At 37.4% G+C, this 21,632-nt stretch overlaps 1 protein-coding gene across 3 annotated transcripts in view; it reads left to right on the forward strand.

The window, feature by feature from the left end:
- The window catches only part of sdk1a (sidekick cell adhesion molecule 1a), a 408,423-nt gene that overhangs the window by 252,490 nt on the left and 134,301 nt on the right, over positions 1-21,632 (forward strand). For 2 of the 3 annotated variants that reach the window (XM_073857057.1, XM_073857058.1), the window contains 3 exons: positions 13,289-13,315; positions 16,401-16,512; positions 17,640-17,830. In XM_073857057.1, coding sequence (XP_073713158.1) covers positions 13,289-13,315; positions 16,401-16,512; positions 17,640-17,830 — 330 coding nt within the window. The remainder of the gene's footprint in view (positions 1-13,288; positions 13,316-16,400; positions 16,513-17,639; positions 17,831-21,632) is intronic. The other variant, XM_073857059.1, reaches the window with a different exon arrangement.

The following is a 21,632-nucleotide window of genomic DNA, read 5'->3' on the forward strand; positions in this document are numbered from 1 at the left end:
AACTTTCTCAGACTACCTTTTTAGCAGAATGTACTGTAGTTTTATATTCTATAAGTATGTTTAGGAAGGTGTTTTCTTCTAGACTTCTATTACTGTAATGACCTACTGTGATCATAAGAAAACTTTAACAAGACATTTCCATAACCACAGAGCCAGAGGTCGAAAGCGACGGCGGACTCGTATTTTACCCTCATCCTGCTCCACTCTACTCGGTTAACTTCATTTTCACCCCATTCGGCTCAGACTCCGACCGTGTAATTTTGCGGGGAGATGGAACTTCGTAATGATCTCCCGTGTGAGGTGACTACAGGAGGACCTCTGACACCGGAGATTGGTGTTGAGGGAGTGTAACATTTAAGCCTGTGAGATAGCCTGCAGCGCTCAGATCAGGCAGTCCGAGTCTCTCCACAAATCCTCAGCTCTGTGGATTTAGGTTCTAGGCGTTTGACCCTCTTGCTCTTGCTGGGTTTTACAGTGATTCGGTAGTTGGGCTTAGTGAGGCGTCTTTAGTTAAAATAATGATATCAAAACCTGCCGTGTAAATTGCTGCCATTTGAATTAAGACTGTTCTTAGCATGCAAATTTTTTTTAATTTGTATCTGTTTTTAGCTAAAATTGCATAAGTTATAATAACAGACTTAGTATTTTTATTATGTTAATTAATGGAACAATTTGAGTAACTTTTAAATCAGCTAGTAACTTTTCAAAAAGTTTCTAATGTTTATACACCATTTGAGAGTTTTTTCCAAAAACAAATGGCTTTCAATAACTTCCTATTACCGATCATTACTGTGTTGTGAGTTTGCAAATAGTTTAAATAGGCCAAGTACACCCTTCAAAGAACATGGCCAGATGACGTATGTAAAGCGACATTAATTCAAGCGTCAACAACTTTTATCAGTACGTGTGCACAGAGCTGAAAGTTATGCAACTAAACCGGTAGCTGTATATTGATATTGAAAAGCAACACAACCACAGTACAGGCATAATGACAATATGACATTAATAAATACCACTTACCATTTATAAGTTAAATGGACTTCGTCAACAACGATGCCTAGCAGGTTGGTCCTATAAAACTCTGTGGCTAACATGTCTTGCCATATCCAAACATCCTTCTTGAATATGAAATTGTTTAACGCCAAACGTTGCTTTTTTTAAATAAACTTGCGTTCAAAACTACTTAGAACACTATCTAAGGCTGCACTGAAAAGTAACTTTTTGTCTGCTTCGGTGTGTCGCATAGACATCGTCATCGGCTTGCTGCCCCTCCCCGTTCTGTGATTGTTTCCCTATTTCAGGGGAAAAATTGGTCCATGGTTTCCATGCTAGACTTGCAGCATGAATAAATTTGCGCGCAAGGCAGCATAGGGAAACCCAGGCTAGTATGTTATGATAATTGTTCTGAATCTGATCTCTAACAAAATTCCTTCATAAAAATTCTATTATTTCAGCTTTTTGCTAAAAAAATTATTTAATATAATTATACCCATATTTAAGAGTTTATAAGGAGAGAAAAATATATGTTTTTTCCCCCATTTTGTTTGTATGGTTATATATTTGTAGAAGAAAATTTTCCTGGAAGGCATTTTGTGAAACTTTTGTGAAAAATTGCTGGCGGGCAACTTTAAAAAACAAATGGCTGTCAGGGAATTAGTTAATAAAACCGCCATTTTGGTGTTGTGTGTTGTACGCATTTGTGAGGCTGCTTCACAGAACACTGTCTTGCAGTGTTGCCATGTCCAGGCCTTTTTTGGGCTTTTTTTGCCTTGGCCCATGAAGCGATCAAGTTTTTGCTGTTATTATAGAGGGAAGATGCCGGTCCCAGTATTTTGGTTTCTGAGGTAAAGCATCAGGATTTATTTCGGTTTATCATGGGATTGTGTTTTTTATGTGCAAGATCTGGCAACACACATAAGTAAACGCCCATACCACTGTGATTTTCTGCACCGCACAGACGTTTTCTCCCTTCTAGGCATTTATTTTTCAGAAGAGAGGCATGTCCATGATGCGTGTTTAAAGTTGTTCAGTTCGGTTCTGTAAACAAACTGGTGAGTTTCTGTAAATGTGGTTGTGACATCCTGCATTTGGAGTTAATTCGATATTTGAATTCGGTTGTCACTCTCGTAAATTACTAAACTGTGTGTAAGGATTAGGCACTAAACGTTACACAGATTCAGTGCGTACAGGCCATAGACAAATAATAAAAAAAACAGAAATAAATGTTATTGTTTTTATTTAAAAATATTCAGAAAATCGAACAAATGGTAAAATACAAAAGCTTGGATGTGTCAGCGACAATACATCTAGTTTAATATAATGAATGATGAATAAAGTAAAACAAAGCACTTGTTCTGCGTCAATTAGTAAAAGATTACTCTTTATATGATTACCGAATAAGCATTTATTTCAAACGGTTCTGACTTTATTGCTGTCCTGAATCCTGCGTTGTCTTGTTCAAAGGCATCACTACACACTAATTAATTTGTGCAAAAGCAGTTGGTGTTCTCATTATTTCACAGACACTGTAGCACAATTTGAATTACAAGACCCCATTCCGGATAAATGGACAAGCATGCATTTATTTGACAGGGCCGGCTGCCAATTCCAAACATTTATTCAGGAAAAGTCTGAAAGGCACTTTCACTTTAACCAGCCTTTGATCAAAGCAGCGAGGAGAATCTGTGCAGGGCTTTAGCAGTTTCTGACCCCAGCCGTACAGCACGTTTTCCCAGCGCAACAGCATAATTAAACTATTAATTGGTAAAAAAAAGTGTCCTCACCTTCTTTTATTAACATGCTCAGTGACTGGGAATTATTTTACTATCCAATTAGACGCTTATTTACACCTGGTGTGTTCGCTCTCTCGCCTATATATTGCTTTAATGAAGCGAATTACAGCAGAGGCACAACAGAAAGCGAATCACACAGTCTGACCGCCGTGCGGTCTCGTTCCACTCCATGCCCTTCTTCCATGCCGAAATGCCGCCCTTGTTTGAGGTTTGAGGCCGGCCCTCTGGTTGCCTCTCAACTTGATTGACACAGAGCAGTGAGAAGGTCGACAGCGTCAGCGGGTTGTCTGATGTTCGGTGAGCTGTTGTCCTCTTTGTTTTCTCACCATTCTTAGTAGGTAGGTGAGTGAGAAAACAATCACATGTATGAACTGTAGGTCACAGAAAATGGGATTGGATGCTTTGATACGGGATATTTGAGAGAATACACACCAAATGGTGGACGAACATCTTTGATTATAGGGCTTCACAATTAATCTTAAGAAGTAGCTTAGATTATAATTATGGTTTATATCAGGGGTCTCCAACCTTTAAGCAAGAACTCCCACAATGGATGGAACGGAAATTGCAAGTGTCAGTCAATATTACATTACAATTATGCATTTAGCAGACGCTCTTATCCAAAGTGGGTACCCATGACCTTTTGCACTGCAACACAATGCTTTACCACTAAACTATACAGGAAGCTATACAGGAGATATAATTGTAATAATTATGAGCCATATGGAACCATGAAGTCCAACCATATGCTTATTTATAGAAGTGTCAGTCGATAAAATGATCTCACGAGCAGAGAATGCAGTGCAGCCCTAATGCCATCAGTGAAGACAGACGTCATGTGACTGAAGAAGAGCAATTTTAGAGTCTTCATTTTTAATGAGTTCTCTGAACTCAATCTATTGTCCGTGGGCAGAGCTAATGCGGTGCGTTACCTGGCCGAAACAAGCTCGACAAAAGCTTTAACAGTGCTTCAAGCTTTTTACACCTCGTCCAGCATACCTGAACCTCAAATGCAAGTTGAGTGGGGTCTGTTCGAAAAAGAGGTCCATTAAAGTGAGTGAGGCAAAGAGAAAGACTATGCATGTGATTTATTTATTGAAGGGATTCTGTATACTGTAGGTCACACCAGATTTGAGGCATATTGTGCATTTACAGCTTTGTCAAATTCATAGTAAATGCCCGGGGGAAACCTGTTGATTGACAGTAGCTTAGTGAAAACTGTGCGGTTATATAAGATTAAAGTGGCTTTCTTGCCCCTGAGAGAATTTTTTTTGTCTAATTTAAACTTCTTTATTGTCAAGTTCTCATGAGGAAGGAGGAGAATCAACTGGTCGAATCAGATTGCATTTGGTTTCCATTTATTTTTCTTGCGACTTTTTACCTTCACTCCTTACATTTTTTACAAAAATATCCGTACTTTCTACTTGCAATATTTTTTTTTAAACCAGGCTCGTTACTTCAGTTTTAATCTGAATTTGGTGGCATGATCAGTGTATACTTAATTTGACAGCCGTTTAACACATATGCATTGTGACAAACTGCAATACCTGTACTGGCCTATAGGGGTCCGTATGGAGGAGTTATGCAGTCCTCGACTTAAAGGGCTCTATCATACACCCGGCGCAATGTGCGACGCAAGTGTTTTTTGCAAGTTTCAACCCGGCACAATGATCCTTTTCGCATTTAGCGCCACGTTGTTTAAATAGCAAATGCATTTGCGCCCAATTTTGCGCATGGGGGTTCTAGTCTGAAAATGAGGTGTGTTCAGGCGCATTGTTGGTGCGTTGCTAATTTGAGGCAACTAAAAGAGACCACACCATTGACCAACTAAAACCTAGAGCGTAAGGAATATGCGCCTATAAACAAGACGACAACGCGAGTATCACATACATTAATGCGCAACAGTCCAAAATCGCTCTAAATATGAAAGATTAAAGGATTAAAATGTAAAATATTATTATTGAGTCTCTTAGACATAAATGAGGACTGATTATGAGACGTTAGCAGGCGTAAAAGACTGCTTCACCTGTAGCCTGGTTAGCAAATAAATGCTTTGCTTTAAACAAATACGGCATCATTTTTAAAATGCTACCCTATGGATTTATTGTATATGATGACACTGTACCTGTGGATATGGTGAGATGATAAACATTTGGCGCTGTCAAGTGCTGAAACGGCTGTCCGCACGTTTGTAAATTCTTTCTCTTGTTTGTTACAAATAAAGTATTTTTAGAGTACAAACCTTTTCTTGCATATTTGCAAATTATTTTATAAGATTACAATGATTATGTAGGATATCAATACATTTATAACAATTAAAAGCCTGCTATTTTTACTTAAATTACTGAAAGAAAATGTCTTTTAAAGGTTTTAATCCAAAAAAATTTAATTTCAATAAAAATGAAAACAACACAATTATTTAACATTTTTCTTAAACTGGGAGTCTTCTACCTCAACTTAGTTTTTCAGTTTACAAAGTCCATCATATAAATAGGGATTAGACATAGCGCCAGCGCAACAGGCTTTTAAAGGGGATGAGAGCTGAGACTCTCATTGGTTTATTGCACGTTAAGCCCAAAACACACCCATTACTCATTAGGAGAATAGGAACAACCCTTTTCGACCATGCGCTTTTTTCGTGTTGTTAAATTAGCAAAAGTGGCATCGGACACGCCCTTTAAGACCGTGCGCCGTCCGCTTTAGACAATGCACTTAGATCATTAAAATAGGGCACATAGTGTTCTGCACGTTTGCCACCATAGACATTGCTGTAAATATACTGTAGACCTGCAGACCTCTGCATTTAACCCATCCCAGTGAGTAATGAACACACACACTGCAAGTCCTGAACACACATATAACCTGAGCAATGGGCAGCTATCCTTTAAGCGCCCGGGGAGCAATTGGGAATAAGGTGCTTTGCTCAAGGGTGCGACTCGAACCGACAATACTGCCATGCCTTAAAAATATGAAATAGCATGTGTATCGTAGTACAGTACTTACTATTTAGTACATACTATTTCGTTTTTTCTAAGTAGGCTAGTTCAAAGCAAACGAGCTGTGTTCTGATTATGTGTATTTCACAATAGTGATGTCTGCACAAAAAACAACACTAAAATAACACAAAAAATGACACTAAAACATGTAATGTAGTAAGGGCTACTTTTTACTTGAGTACTCTTATTTTTAACTACTACTTTACTTTGACTCAAGTGAAAAAGTCAGTAGTTTTAAACATGAGTGTCTGCACTTCTACTTAAGTGAAGGATGTGTGTATTTTTTCAGTAGCAACGGAGGAAAAACAAAGCAATCATGGTTTTTAACTACCCGCATTTTATGTTAGGTGACAGCCATTAAATCCTAAATGCTGCATTTTCAAAGCCGGTAAAAAGTACATCTTGACCCACAAACAAGCCTAAAATATCATTTGAAACAAAAGTACATACCAAATGTTTGGAGAGAAAGGAACGTTAGCGCAGTTTACTTTTAATTGCAATACCCTTATGACAGGGTCACACAATATATCAAAATCATTGAAATATTGCAAATCTCAGTGTGCATATGGTTTACAAAAACTGAATGTTTTTATTATTTCAAAGTTATATATAGCCAGTTATGTGGATGCATATAGCAGAGAGACTGGACTGATGTGTGAGTGGAAGATGATCAATGATCAAAAAAGTAAAACACGTATGTTGGCTAATTATTTATTTATTTTAAAGGGACCGTATGTAGGGTTTTAACTGTTTTATTCCTCAAAATCAATGTTTTTATTCATAAATATGTCCTCATTTGTGTCAAATGACCTCTGCCAGTGATCTGACTTTTCTTTGTAAGCTTAGAATTTTTCCTCTTTACTTACATTGAACGGGTAAATCCAAGGAAGCTTCCATATCGTTCCGCCGTATTGATAAACTATAATAGCAGAGAGGGACAAAAAGCACTAGCCTACCAATACGTTTCCACAACGCGATTTCATTCAGAACACGTGAACCAGCTGAAACGGACACATGAGATCAGTGAGCACATAATGGCTACCGTAGTTGCAACACGCATTTGGAAAAGCGAGGCGCTAGAGAGCACTGTTCGTTTGAATGCAAAAGACAATATCACCACTAGATGGGGGTAAATCTTACTTATTGTCCCTTTAAGTCTTTTATAAGTATATTATAGTTTAAACAGATTTTACAAAACGTTGTATTGCATATCAACTATTGCATTAATTAGATATCGCATTTTCGTCAATAGTTTTCGTGTGCGGCCCTACCTGATAAAAGTTTAAACCACCTATTCAAACGTTTAATAATTAATCTATAGTGTATTATTTGCTTATTTTCCACAATATCCAATGTGTAGCATAATATTTAAGTATAGTGTTTGCTGCTCTGAGAGTAGAGTATGTCCCAGCAAGCAATTTGGGGTTTAAAAGATGTCTAATAGCCATCCAAACACAGCCCAGACGTTGCGCTGCCAAATTTGGGCTGTCAGTAAAAACTTTATAGATGTCTGACCATAGCCCAAAAATAAGTAAGTAAATAAATAAATGAAGCCAAACACCTTGTAATCATTGACTTTGCTTACATGATGAAATAACATACATCTCCCAAGTCAGACTATATCGAGTCTATAGTTAAGGTGGGGTGCTCATATTGGCCATTGTTTTGTGCCTTTCACACAACCAGGATCAAAAATTCTCTTAATCTTACAGATTCAAAGAGGCTGAGGTGAATGTAGTCTCCATTGTTTCAGTCTACCATTACTTTGAAGCTCTGCATCTCATTTAGGGGAAATAATGAAAGGGCATGTCTAAAATGTGAAATTCAAAGTGAGCAGGCACAGCTCAGGCTAATTATCCAATGTCCCACACCTACAGTACCACACACTACCTGAACACAGTTTTACAAAGCTGATAATGAAGTCTCACTCATGGCCCTTCCAAGAAACCTTCGATTTAAGGGCGCACTCACACTATCCAAACCAAACCGTGCCCCAGCGCGATTGTTCCCGTCCCTACTACCCCAAAAGCACGCACTTACAATGTACATTTACTGTACAGATGTCATAGAGGAACCATTTTGGGTTCCTTAAGAACTTCCTTTAATTGTTTTTACCTTTGAATATTTCAAATCATTTTCTCCACCAAGAACCTTTCATAAAACAAAAAGGTTCATTGGATGTTAACGGGTCCTTATGGAACCAAATATGGTTCTTCTATGATTTTTTATCCTCTAATTCTCACAAGCTTATCCCGTAAGGATGCATCGCACCGAACTGATTGAGTTTGAGTGCTGCTGGTCCGCCCATGTATCCCAAAAGTGTTAAATGTGAAATACAGTAGATGGAGTAAAGGCCACAGCGTAGCTATTGTGATTGCCTGTGGAGAGAAGGCGAGCCAAACTAGCAATGAATATGGATCACACAGACACAGCAGCCAGGGACACCAATCCTGTTCAAATCCATTTAGGTTGAGTGTGTCTAAATAGGACCTGAGAATCAACCTCTGCCTCCAGGACCTTAGGGACAACCCGCCAGAGCAGTCCATCCACAGCATCCCCCCTTTACCTGACAAAATAAGTGACAAAACACAAACACAACAAGCCTGCAAGGATCCCCTCGTCCGTCTTACCATCAACAAGCATCGAAATAGCCAACACCTGCCAGCAATTCACCTTAACCGAGAAACAACAAGCACTTCGAATCCGAAAGCACACAGCAGCTGTCAGTGCCAGGTGTGGATGAGGTCAAAATGACAGTACAGACAACAGTAACAGACAATTCACTTGTTTGTGAATGTTGCTGTTTTTAGGTTACATCTGTCACAAGGCAAGTCCAGATTTGAAATGCTTTCTTGTTTTTTGTTATTTGTAATATTTATAAAGGAAAAATACCCTCATAAACCATAAATTATGGAACAGGCATGTGCTGAGCTCCTTAGTGCTGGTTTATTTCATAGACCGTCGGGTAATGCATGTCAAGCAGGCCTTGTATTCGTTGAGAGGTATGATCGCATGGCACTACAGATCGCATGTTGAACAAGAAATGGATCGCCACTGTTTGTCCGTCCTTTCATTATACAGCATCGTACTATCCGTCCTGTTCACACTAAACCCACCGTGCAAAAACAAAGTAAATATTTGTCTCCCAGGCAAATGCACATATTTTCCTCACATTTTCTCGTCTGTTTCCTATGGGCTCCCGGCTTGCCGATCTGGCCAGTTTGTGTGACAATAGCTTCTGAAGTAGTTGCTACACATGCCTTGATGTCTCTCTGGTCCCTGAATGTTTGAATATTTTATACCTTCGACATCTTTTTTCCCTGTCAATCTGCCAGCGGTCCTCGATTCATTTTTGCTTTTTTATAGTTGTGTTATCAGATCACCTTTCTACGCTTCGCGGGAATTCATTAGCCATTGTGTAAATTAGGGCTACGGCAGATTTAGGGGAGGAAAACAAGGACGTCTTCACCCCTCTGCTTCTATTTATTCTCTCCGCTGTTCCGGTTTGTTCCTTCACATCTCGGCAGCAATTAACTTTAGGTCATGTACTTGTACATTATTTCTATATAAGTCTCAGGGTTGTCATGCCGCTGTACAAACCAACCAAATATAGAGGTGCACAGTATATACGTGCAGTGTAAGCTTTTTTTGTAATATTCATCATCTTACTGTCAGAGTTTGTACATATTGTATTGTATAAATGTTGACCCTACTTGTAAAAAACAACTTAAGTTATTATTTTGACTGTTTGTTACATACTGTAAAGAACATATATTCTTGATATTTTTATGTCAAATAAATTATTGTGAAATCTATTATTTAAAATCAAACTTTAATGCTACTAATCTCAAAATTTGATCATGAGACTTAAGCCTGTGATATACACAAGTAGGACATGTTCCTTTGTTGGTATTGGTTTAAAGGGATAGTTCACCCCAAAATGAAAGTAATGTCATTAATGACTCACCCTCATGTCGTTTCAAACTCGTAAGACCTCAGTTCATTTTCAGAACTCAGTTTAAGATGTTTTAGATTTAGTCCGAGAGCTTGTTGACCCTTCATTGAAAATCTACGTACGGTATACTGTCCATGTCCAGGAAGGTAATAAAAACATCATCAAAATAGTCCATGTGACATCAGTGGGTCAGTTAGAATGTGTTGAAGCATCGAAAATACATTTTGGTCCAAAATTAACAAAAATGACGACTTTATTCAGCATTGTCTTCTCTCCCGCGTCTGTTGTGAAGAGCATGACCTGGATGACGTGTTATTCTCAGACATGTTTGCAAAGTTTTTCTTTTCAAATTTACAGCGTGCGTCTCCCTCAGACTGTAAACGAAGCCCGGACACACAAAAAAAACCAGGTGGGGCGCACCAGATAACACGTCAGCCATGTCACTGCAGTCATGTGACTTTAGCCTCGCGAATGCGCCTCACAACAGACGCGAAGACAATGCTGAATAACAGAGGCGTCATGCCCATTCAAACTGAGGCGGCACGTGCCCCCTCTGTGGTTTGAGCCAAATGGATTTTGCATACAACCTCAAAATCAAAGAAGCGTCCATTAATCTGTTACTTGTTTTTTAATATGCACAATATTATTAATTCAGTGCTGCCTCCTTGTCACTTTTGGTGATTTTGGCCGTTTTGATAGAGTTTTGATCATGTTACATTACTTTATTCTGGCGGCATTGATCATGTTACATTACTTTATTCTGCTATCTGAGGAATTAAAACGTGTAAGAAACACTCACAACATTTCCAAACCCCAGTACGGTAATGTGCAGTTAACCTCCTCTGTGAAGAAAATGTATGGTTTAAAATGTGACCGTCTCGACGTTATATTAGTAGAGATTTCTAGATTCATCTTCTTGGTACAACGCCAAAATTCACCATTTTTTACTGGGGTGCGGAATCACACGTTCACATGAGGTAAAATTTGATGCAATAATCCGTTCTTCTAATAATTTTATCTAAACATATTTTTTAAAATCATTATTGAACATTAAAATCAATCACGTGGCCAGTGTTGGGGAAAGTTACTTTTAAAAGTAATGCGTTACAATTAGGGCCGGGACTTTAACGCGTTAATTAAGATTAATTAATTACACAAAAATAACGCGTTAAACATTTTTAACGCATTTTAATCGCACTTATTTTTGCACCGCGGAACATTTCTCATGAGTTTCGGCGGACCGATTATACTGGAGCACCAACTAGCGTTCATGACTTCACAACAAACCACAGTGAACATGAACCAAGAGGCTGATGAGATCGCTTTGGTTGGCCCCGTGGATGGGATTTTTTTTTATAAAAAACGAACGGATGTAAGCGTCGATAAAAGCATGGTTGTGTGTAAGCTATGCAACAAGGAATTCACATATCACCGCAGCACATCGAGCATCTCAATGCAAAACATGTCAGTAAAGATTACGGCGTCTTTTACCTTCTGTAAAAAGGTCCGGAGAAATTACCTCAGGTAATACAAATCCAGTGCGAATAGACCAGCTGTAAATATACAAGTAAATCGCGTCATTTCCTTTTAATTTGCGGGTTTCTTTTAAATATAAAAGCGCTTAAAGAAGCATTTACTTGCGTTCTAGACGGAGAAACAAGTCAGTTACAAGTCAGTTTCTGAATAAAACACGACACAAACTTTAAAAAAAAAGTCAAATTTACTTCTCAGAGGCATGGAACTGTTTATGACGTTCTCCCCAAACTGAAATTAAACACAGTGTTTTCGCGTTTTCCTTGTCTGTGTCATGTTGTTTGCACATCTGATATCTGGAAGCAAGGTAACGTGCACGTGAAGACGAGAGGTGACGCGCTGCGCCAACGAGTTACCCCTCCCACTTCTGAATGTTTTACAGAGATTTCTAATCCCGTCCGAATTGACCATTAATATTACCGACGTCCTGTGGTAAAATTACATTACGCCATCTACCCCTGTAAAACTAATCCTGTCCGAATAGGGCTCAATAAACAATATTTTGTTGCTTAAGCTTATGTATTCAGTCATTATTCATGGTACACTCTAAGAACGAATGTGTTAAAAACAACACATTAGTGTTGATTCTGGGACAACACACTAACTGCGTCGTCCCGGAATCCACCCATCTCTGTGTTATTATTGAAACAACACATTTTGTTATACTTGAACACAAAATCAAGACAAAATGACTCATAATGTGTTAAAATTACACATAATGTGTTAAAAGCTTACAGCACAATGATTTGTATAAAATTCTTTCTAAGAGTGTATACTAAAATCCATGTAAAAAAGTACTTCTTAATGTTCTCAGGTCAAATATTTATATGCGATTAAAATGCGATTAATTTAGATTAATTAATTACAAAGCCTCTAATTAATTAGATTAATTTTTTTAATCGAGTCCCGGCCCTAGTTACAATATTAAGTTACTCCCAAAAAAAGTAACTAATTGCATTACTTAGTTACTTTTCATGGAAAGTAATGCTTATGTTACTTTTAGTTACTTTTGCGTTACTTTTTCTTGGCTAAAGCTTGATCTCTTTCAGGCCTTGCAGGAGTTTTTATGACTGAAAAGTTCTGCATTCAGAAATTGCATATTTCATCACAAAAATGTTTAGCTCTGGCCTGCCATCTCAGTTTCTGACTCAAACTGTTTCCACTCAGGCACAGAGAGTGCATACGTTAAGTTTAATTCAGTACATATTTTTTATCAAATTAATTAAACTAAAAAAGTAACTTGAGTTACTTTTTTGAAAAAGTAACTCAAATATTAATGTGTACATTTAAAAAGTAATGCGTTACTTTACTCGTTACTTCAGAAAAGTAATATTATTACGTAACTCAAGTTACTTGTAATGCGTTACCCCCAACACTGCACGTGGCTATAGCTTATGTCAGTTTCGTTGTTTATATACTTTATGGATTCAAAATTACATTCATTTCATAAGATAATGCAGTTGTTGTGCAAAATGCATTAATGACACAATTAAACAAGTTATTAAGCAAAACGTAAATAAACAAAATATTCCTTTTCAGATTTAAATATGATGCCAATATGTCATTATTTTGATATGTATAGTATTTGATATGAAAGTTAGTCAACACTTTTATTGTGGCGGTTTCTGCATGAAAGCACGGGTGTTAGAAATGTAAGTGCCATGGAAAAGACTGAAAGCTCTATAATATTTCGTTTGATGTCTGTGTATGTACAAATTTCTCTGAGCTTTGCACACTGTGTCCCCTTAAAAAAAAAGGTGCACGACGCCCCTGCTGAATAAAGTAGGAAAAAAGTTTTGGGTGAACTATCCCTTTTACATTGATATTGGACAGTCGGGGCCTTTTGGTTTAGGATTAGGATTGTTTGATCCAGATCAATGACTAAAGCTAGGATGTTAATGCAAGCACGTGCTTTACTTATGTACATCACAATGCATTTACAGTACATGCATACAATAAATTCACTGTGTTGGCTGGTATTTGTTCTCTCTTTTTGCCTTGCTGCCGGACAGCGAACAAGAGGTACCGTGGATCGCATGGTAAGATATTTTTGAAATAAAAACAGCACAGCTAGGATGAACATTTTTCTTTATGGTGCATTAGCTAAAACAGATACAAGAATGTCAGTCATTACTCAAAGAAAACCATTAGTACCGCTGTAACTTCTGAAATGTCTTGGAGAGCCTTAGGGTTCAGATAGCAAGAATTGGTTTAATTAAATGGATATTTTATTTTTGCGCCACCTGTTCTGGAAAACAACTTGGAGTTCATGGGAAATAATTGATTTACAACTGTTGACTTCTTTTAATGAATAGTAAGACTGGCAAATTGTAGTAGATTTGTAAAACACACATTTCACTATGCAGTGTGCCATTGAGAAACACTACAGAGTGTGCCCTACGGGCGAAATAATAGGTAGTAACACCAAACATTATTTTCTCTCAATAACTCACGCTAGCCATTCAGAGCACAGATTCAACAGGCCAAGAACATTTTGAAATACAATTATTTGAGTACAAGACTAAACCAAGATAACAAGCGTACGCAAACAAGGAGATAACGCAACCTAATATTTAACTGACAAAACAGAATAAACCAAAGCTTTTAAAATTAAGCCTTCGGAAAACTGTTTTTAGGTCATTTTTTAACTAAAAAAAAAAAAATACAATATCACCAGTGTTCTCATGATAAAAAAGAGGCATTTGTGATGTGTACTGGATCCCTGATGATTTCGCTCCGATTATTGCCTCTCATGGCCACAGGTGAGGCAATGCATGCACTGAAGCAGAATGAAGCAACTAGAGGAGACAGACTCGACGCCCGCCAATCAGATCTCGCGAAACGCCCTTCACGCTCCACAAGATCCCATCATAGGAATTACACTCTTAGTGCTCGAAAAACAAATATGAGTTTTCAATAATATCTTAATGTCTTGCAAAGGGTTACCCCATCTGCAAATACTGTACAGAGGGAAGAAGGGAGGCACTTGTGCCCCATGCAATCTGTTTCGGTCTCGTCTGTTACAGACAACAAAAACCCACTGGAGGCTTAAGTGGAGGAAATTCATTTTATTACTGGATTCCTCTTTACATTGTGTTTGAAGCTTACATTAGCTTATATGTTACGAAGCGTGAGAAAATGATTTCGTTTGTGTTTCGTGAATACTGGTTGTTAAAAGCCAGAAACTGGCGAAACAAAAATTTTAATTACCGTACTGTAATTATCAAGTAATGTTTTCAACTGTGAAAACTGGGTCTGTCTACATAACAGAACTGTATGTTATGGAGAACTTTGTCTATTCTGATAAATAATAGTAATATATTTGCTGAAATTTTTGCCTAAGAGTATACACATAAATTATAATGCAAAAGGCATTTTTCAGACCTGACCTTTAAAATTCTTTCTGTGATACATCATACAATTCCAGACTGTAAGTACCTTTGACATAACCAATATTAAGATTAGTGGTCGACTAGTATGGATTTTTCAATATACAATTCATAACCATTCTGAACATGCAACTTTGTCCTCCATGCGGTCTTTGACACATTTAATAAATCATCCCCAATGCTGTCTTTAATTGGAAATTACCATCTCTTTTAGGACACCCGTAGTATCGCATGAAATTACTGACATGTTCAAATTTTTTAGAGACTGAACTTTTGGAAAGTAAATGAAGTTCACTTCAGCTTCCTACGTCAAATTCAACATCAAAGGCGCAATTCAGGCATTCGACTTAGTTATTTAAATCCTCATTTTCATATCTTTTCAATATTTTAGATATTCTCTAATTTTCGATTTAATAGGCAGTGTTTAATTTTTCACAATTAGAAGAGAGATATGCCTGGGTCATTTTAAAAATGTAAAAACCATATTTTCATGCAAGAATGATTTAGCATAACAGTCAAATGAGGGGGTGGAGAGAGAACCCGACCGTTTGAAGCACAGGACCAGTGCCAAAAAATTCATTATTTAAAATATTGTGTGCTAGCGAGGCTCAATTCCTCATCTCTCTAATTTAGTTGGCTAATTTAGCGTAGATAAATACATTTGCTAATGTGAGATTTGTTGTTTTATATTATTGAGTTGATATGTGTGTTTTTTATTATTATTAGAGGAATAGTCAATTTTCTTAAAAGAAAAATCCAGATAATTTACTCACCACCATGTCATCCAAAATGTTGATGTCTTTCTTTGTTCAGTCGAGAAGAAATTATGTTTTTTGAGGAAAACATTGCAGGATTTTTCTCATTTTAATGGACTTTAATAGACACCAACACTTAACACTTAACTCAACACGTAACAGTTTTTATCAACGAAGTTTCAAAGGACGCAAAACGATCCCAAACGAGGCATAAGGGTCTTATCTAGCAAAACGATTGTCATTTTTGACAAGAAAAATAACAAATATGCACTTTTAAAGCACAACTTTTCGTCTAGGTCCGGTCCAGCGCGACCTAACGTAAATGCGTGGTGACGTAGAGAGGTCACGTGTTGCATGTGTGAAATGCACATTTGCGGACCATTTTAAACAATAAACTGACACAAAGACATTAATTAGTATCATTCCACATACAACAACGTCGGAACAGTCCTCTTTCAACACACTTGTAAACACTGGGGCGGAGTTTCGTGTTCGTCCTCTGTGACCTCTTGACGTCATGACGTGTTGCGTGAGGTCACGCTGATGCTTTCAGGACCGGAGGAATATGAAAAGTTGTAGTTTAAAAGTGCATATTTTTTATTTTTCTTGTCAAAAATGACAATCGTTTCGCTAGATAAGACCCTTATGCCTCGTTTGGGATCGTTTATAGTCCGTTGAAACTCCGTTGAAAAAAACTGTTACGTGTTGAGTTAAGTGTTAAGTGTTGGTGTCCATTAAAGTCCATTAAAATGAGAAAAATCCTGCAATGTTTTCCTCAAAAAACATAATTTCTTCTGGACTGAACAAAGACATCAACATTTTGGATGACATGGTGCTGAGTAAATATCTGGATTTTTCTTTTGAGAAAATTGACTATTCCTTTAAGGATCTGAAATATCAAAATACTATTTGTGCATGCATTGTAAGTTTGGATTGGCATTACGTTTTACAGATAAACGCCTCTTTTCTGTCCTGGTTAGATTCAGATGCCCTGGCAGACCCTGTGGCTCCAGTGATTGTAATCCCACCCCGAAACGTTACAGTAGTGGCAGGGGTGAGTGAAGCCACACTGGAGTGTATAGCAAATGCACGGTGAGTTCATCTGTACAGAAAAACATTATTTCACACAGTCCATTTCATATTCTAATTTAACTGTGGGACCCAGTTTTGTGACGCAATTTAAATTTGAGATAAAAGCATGGTAGCAGTCTGAAACTGGTGTTATATAAAATATATATTACTATTATGTATAATAGTAGTATAAACTGCTATTACTTATATGTACTATTGTATATACTTTATTACGCTTGTAAATTACCAAAAAGGGCAAGCTGGAAAGATTGGTATTGAAGTTTGGTATTGAAACTTGCACAGATGTTTTAAATAGCTTGTTAACTATCTCCCCGCCAGTGTTTTGTAAAAAATTTGCACCGCCAGCATTTTTTGTGATTTTCACAAAATGCCTTCCAGGTAAATTTTCTTCTAAAAATATATAAACATACAAATATATCAAATGAAAGATCAGACCCTCTGCTTTCAAACAAACAAAATGGGGGGGAAAAAACGTTTCATCCTATTTATATTTTTTTCTCTGTTTATAATTCTTAAATATGGGTATTTTTCTTCAAAAATAAAAAATTTTGAGCAAAAAGCTGAAATAATTGCATTATTGTGAAGGAATTTTGTTCAGAGATTCAGAACCATTATCAAAACATAAAATTAATAAATAATGTTTTGCTTCAGTTTTTTATAAATTGAAGGGTATTACAGATTACTTTAAAAAACTCATAAGGAACAAATTTTTTTTTTTATCTTAATTGACGATATAGACGGCTTCATCTGACGCACGTGCGCTGACCCGATACACGTCTGGATCCGAAGTTTACCTCCGGTTTCGTTTTTGTTAATGGTCTGACTAGTTGCTAAACTGATCTCTTGAACAAACGTCTCATCGAAAATATAAAATGTTTTGGTTTCCTGTAATCTATGTGTTGTTTTTTGCCTTGTTATATACATAAACTTTGTTTAAAGAACTTGTTGTTATATTCTTAGCAGAGTTTACCGGAAGTTACGTGCGTGCCACGACAGCCACTTGTTTATGTTTTTACAGCTGAAACCGTCTATAACTCGCCAATGGCGAGGAAAGAGTTAAAATTTCATTTTCATCTGGCAGTATAGTAAGCCACCAGTCAGTATCTTTACATTGCCTTCTCCTGCAGCCCGGTGGAGAAGCTGAGTTTGGTGTGGCGAAGAAACGGCGTAGAAGTTGCCAGCGGCGTGGGCTCCTTTGGCAGACGCTTGACCATTATCAACCCCACAAGCACCGACGTAGGCATGTACGTGTGCGAAGCATCGCTGCTGGACAGCAATGTGAAGCCGGCGGAGGCCAGAGCATTCCTCTCCATCACAGGTAAACTACATCATCCAATAGCTGCATATCTTCTGTCTGACACAATGCTTTCACAGCCATACGTCTATGGGGAAAATCCACAGTCTTAATGGTTTCACTCAGTGGGGAGTGATGAACAGCGAAGCTCTGATAGATATAGCACGACATAACTGCGCATAAAACCTGAAATTACACAGTGTATTAGCCGAGCTAAGAGCTTTTAGGAGAGCCTCAGGCGTTATAGCTATCGGTCACGGCACTCTATGAGAATATCACAAGATAATGTTACACATTAGGATCATCCCGAACACATGCCACTAATGTGCCATCAGACATATTTTTTAAGTCATTTGATTTACTTAATAAGAGAAACCCCACACGTCTTGTTTTGAAATAGAGAATTGGTAGGAGATGAATGTACAGTATGGTGCTCATTGCATGACAAATATTAAGCTGCGTTATTTTAGTGTGTGTGTAAATGAATACATTTTGTAATACACCGCAAAGTGAAAATGGGCAATTAGAAATACATTTGTTGTGGGATTGAATATAGGCAGGTGGAATTTAAAGGGATAGTTCATCATGAAAACATTGTAATTATTTACTCACCCTAATGTTGTTTTAAACCTGAATTAATTTCTTTATTCCATTGAATACAAAAGATTATATGTAGGGTCTAATAAAATACCGTTACATGTGCACATCGGGATATTTTGTTTGGCGGTACTGTATTGATTCTTTAAAAAAATATTGCAATATCGATTTTGTTTTTTCATGACAGTTGTTTTGTTTTGAGTTTAAATCCCGACCGTAAGATAGCGGCCTTCTTATCTCTACACTTAAAGAGTGACAGGAAGTACTTGATAACTTGATAATTGTTTACTAAGGTGTGTTCTTGATAACAGCTTTCCTAAAATTATATCCTATTCTATTCCCAAAATTACAAATATCCCAAACATATCGCCTTGCTTATAGTATCGCGTAGTATTGCATTGCGGCCCATTATCGTGACATATATCGCATTACCACATGCTTGCCGATACACAGCGCTAGTATATGGTACATATAGTATTTTTTCCTATTATTGAGAGTCAGTGGGTGCCATCAACCTTGTGGTTACCATCATTTATCAAAATATCTTCTGTGTTTAACAGAATAAAGATAAACTCATACAGGTTTAGAACAACATAAGGGTGAGTAAATGATGACAGAATTTAACAATTTTTTGGTGAACTATCTCTTTAAAGGCGGGGTGCATGATCTCTGAGAGCCAATGTTGACATTTGAAATCACGTACAAACAAACACGCCCCTACCCCAATAGAATCTGGACCTTCTTTTGATAGACTCGACCCACACATACGCAACCCAGGCAACGAAGCCGGTTAGTAGACACGCCCCTTACTGCTGATAGATAGATAGATAGATAGATAGATAGATAGATAGATAGATAGATAGATAGATAGATAGATAGATAGATAGATAGATAGATAGATAGATAGATAGATAGATAGATAGATAGATAGATAGATAGATAGATAGATAGATAGATAGATAGATAGATAGATAGATAGAGCTCACTAAACTTTCTAATGTAAGAAAAAATGACTTCGTTACTTAAAGATAGTCATCTGTGTTGTGAGTTAACACCTCAATTTAGATACAGAGATGAACGAGAAGAACAGCACTAAGTGATTTTAAATTGGAGAAGATGGTTTATTGAATATTCTTAGTTGCATTCTCGATGGTCTGTCTGACTTCGTCTGACTAGAAGCAGATTTAGCAGGTGTTGTTATGTCAAACACAGACAGTGGAAATTTCCTGTTTCACAACATGCCCTTATAAAAAACCTTGAAATGGCGACCATTAAAAACCCATATCTTCTTGTGAAGACAAAACAGTGCCAACATAAAATTACACTGCAGCAATAATAAAAAGTTGAATAGAATGATAGGTAGAATAAAACATATATATAACTAATAAACTAAATATATAAAAATTAGTAAAGAATAAGAAATGAAATAAAATGCAGATGTACAGTACTGTGCAAAAGTCTTAGGCCACCATGCCACCATTAGATTTGTTGTTTTTGCAATTCTATAGTGATCATATTTTATTATTTCTCAGTCTCTGTATTAGAATACAACCAGAAAATACAGGAAATGTGTACGTAGTATTGTAAAACTGTATAAAAGCTGAAGTGTCAAGTATTTAGGGTAAATTCCCCTTCCACTCGAGCAATAGCAGGAAACTGCAGGATCTCTTAAACCTAAATAAAATTAAATCCTAATTTCTAATTCTAATGGAATGACTTCAGGACTTCAGTCTCCTCAAAAAAGCTCAAGATGTGTTTCATGCCAAGAGAGGTCACACAAAATACTAACTGATGCCTGAAGAAGACATTTTGTTTTGAATTTTTGTTTTGTTTTTAATTTTGTGTACATATTTCCTGTATTTTTCTGTTTGTATCTTAATAAAAAGAGTGAAAAATAAATATGGATGGACATTAAAACATTGCTAAAACAACAAAGCTGGTGGTGGTGGCCTAATGCTGCAATTTACACCAACCGAGTTTCAGGCGTCAAAATCGCGTCTACCGCGCCCCTAGTTTGCCGCTTGAACAGTTTGAATGCATTTGCGCGTCTAGAGCGAAGTATACATGCGGAAAAAGCAAGCATTTGACAAGCGTCAGAGGCAAAATCTGCTTCTTGTGGGAGGAGCAAGTGCTATGCGGTTGGCGGTTGTCTTTTTGCAGGATGGCTGATGTTGATTGTGCATTTATCGAGAGAGTTACTGGTTTGTATTTAGTCAAATAAATGGCGCGGGTCGATAAACGTCACGTGACTCAAAAGTTAAATGTGTATTTACAACTTACCAGGTTGCCCAATGTCCTCACTGACACTCTTCCAGGGAGGTCCTTTTTATTCCTGTCTCTATAGAAATAAGAACTTGTGTCGTATAACTCCGGGTGACTGCTCACGGACAATATCAAGTGTTCCTTAATGCTGAATGAGTGACTCCGGGCGGGGCTGCCGCCACAGCAGCAACCAGGCTCCTGATTGGTTGAAGCGGCGCGAAAATCCGACAAAGTGCAAATTTCTCAACTCGGGCATCAGCCGCAAATTCATGTAAATCGCAAACCACCATGCTCAATGAGGCGGAATTGCGTCTACCGCGCCGCACCAAACACCTAACCTGCGCCGCGAGACCTCCAGACGCACGTCAATGCGTCTTCACATTGACTTAACATTGAAATCACTCGTGCTTGACGCCTCTACCGCGGCTGGTGTAAACGCAGCATAAGACTTTTGCACAGTACTGTATGTCTATACTCTCAAGTCATCTCTTAAATACACACACATGTTACTTTTAAGAAACTCAGAGCTTAGATCCTTCAGATATATAGATAGATAGAACTTGTACGACTACGTGAATCACTGTATGTACTGTGCTAAAACTAATTTTATTCCTCAAATATTTCTTTATCTCCAAGCGAGTAAGATTGTCAGTCACACTGCTGTTGACAGCAGTATACAGATTCTTAAGATTCTCAATTAACTGTCTCCTCAGTGATTCATCTTTAACTTTTTCTCTGGAATGTAGGCGTCAGATTGAATTAGCATTTTTTCTGTGTTTGCAGATTTTTCACAGAGTTCATACAGTACAGCTCATCAGATGTTTCTATGTACAGTTATATATGGAAACCTATCAAGCTAAACAGCATATTAAATATTTATGCCTTTGCTTCAAATCGGTGTCCATTCAAGAGTCGAGCTGACAGGTGTTCTGAGCATCATGTGAAGTCCAATACATATGTATAGAGT

The sequence above is a fragment of the Misgurnus anguillicaudatus genome, chromosome 19, assembly GCF_027580225.2.
Source record: "Misgurnus anguillicaudatus chromosome 19, ASM2758022v2, whole genome shotgun sequence".
NCBI lineage: Eukaryota > Metazoa > Chordata > Actinopteri > Cypriniformes > Cobitidae > Misgurnus > Misgurnus anguillicaudatus.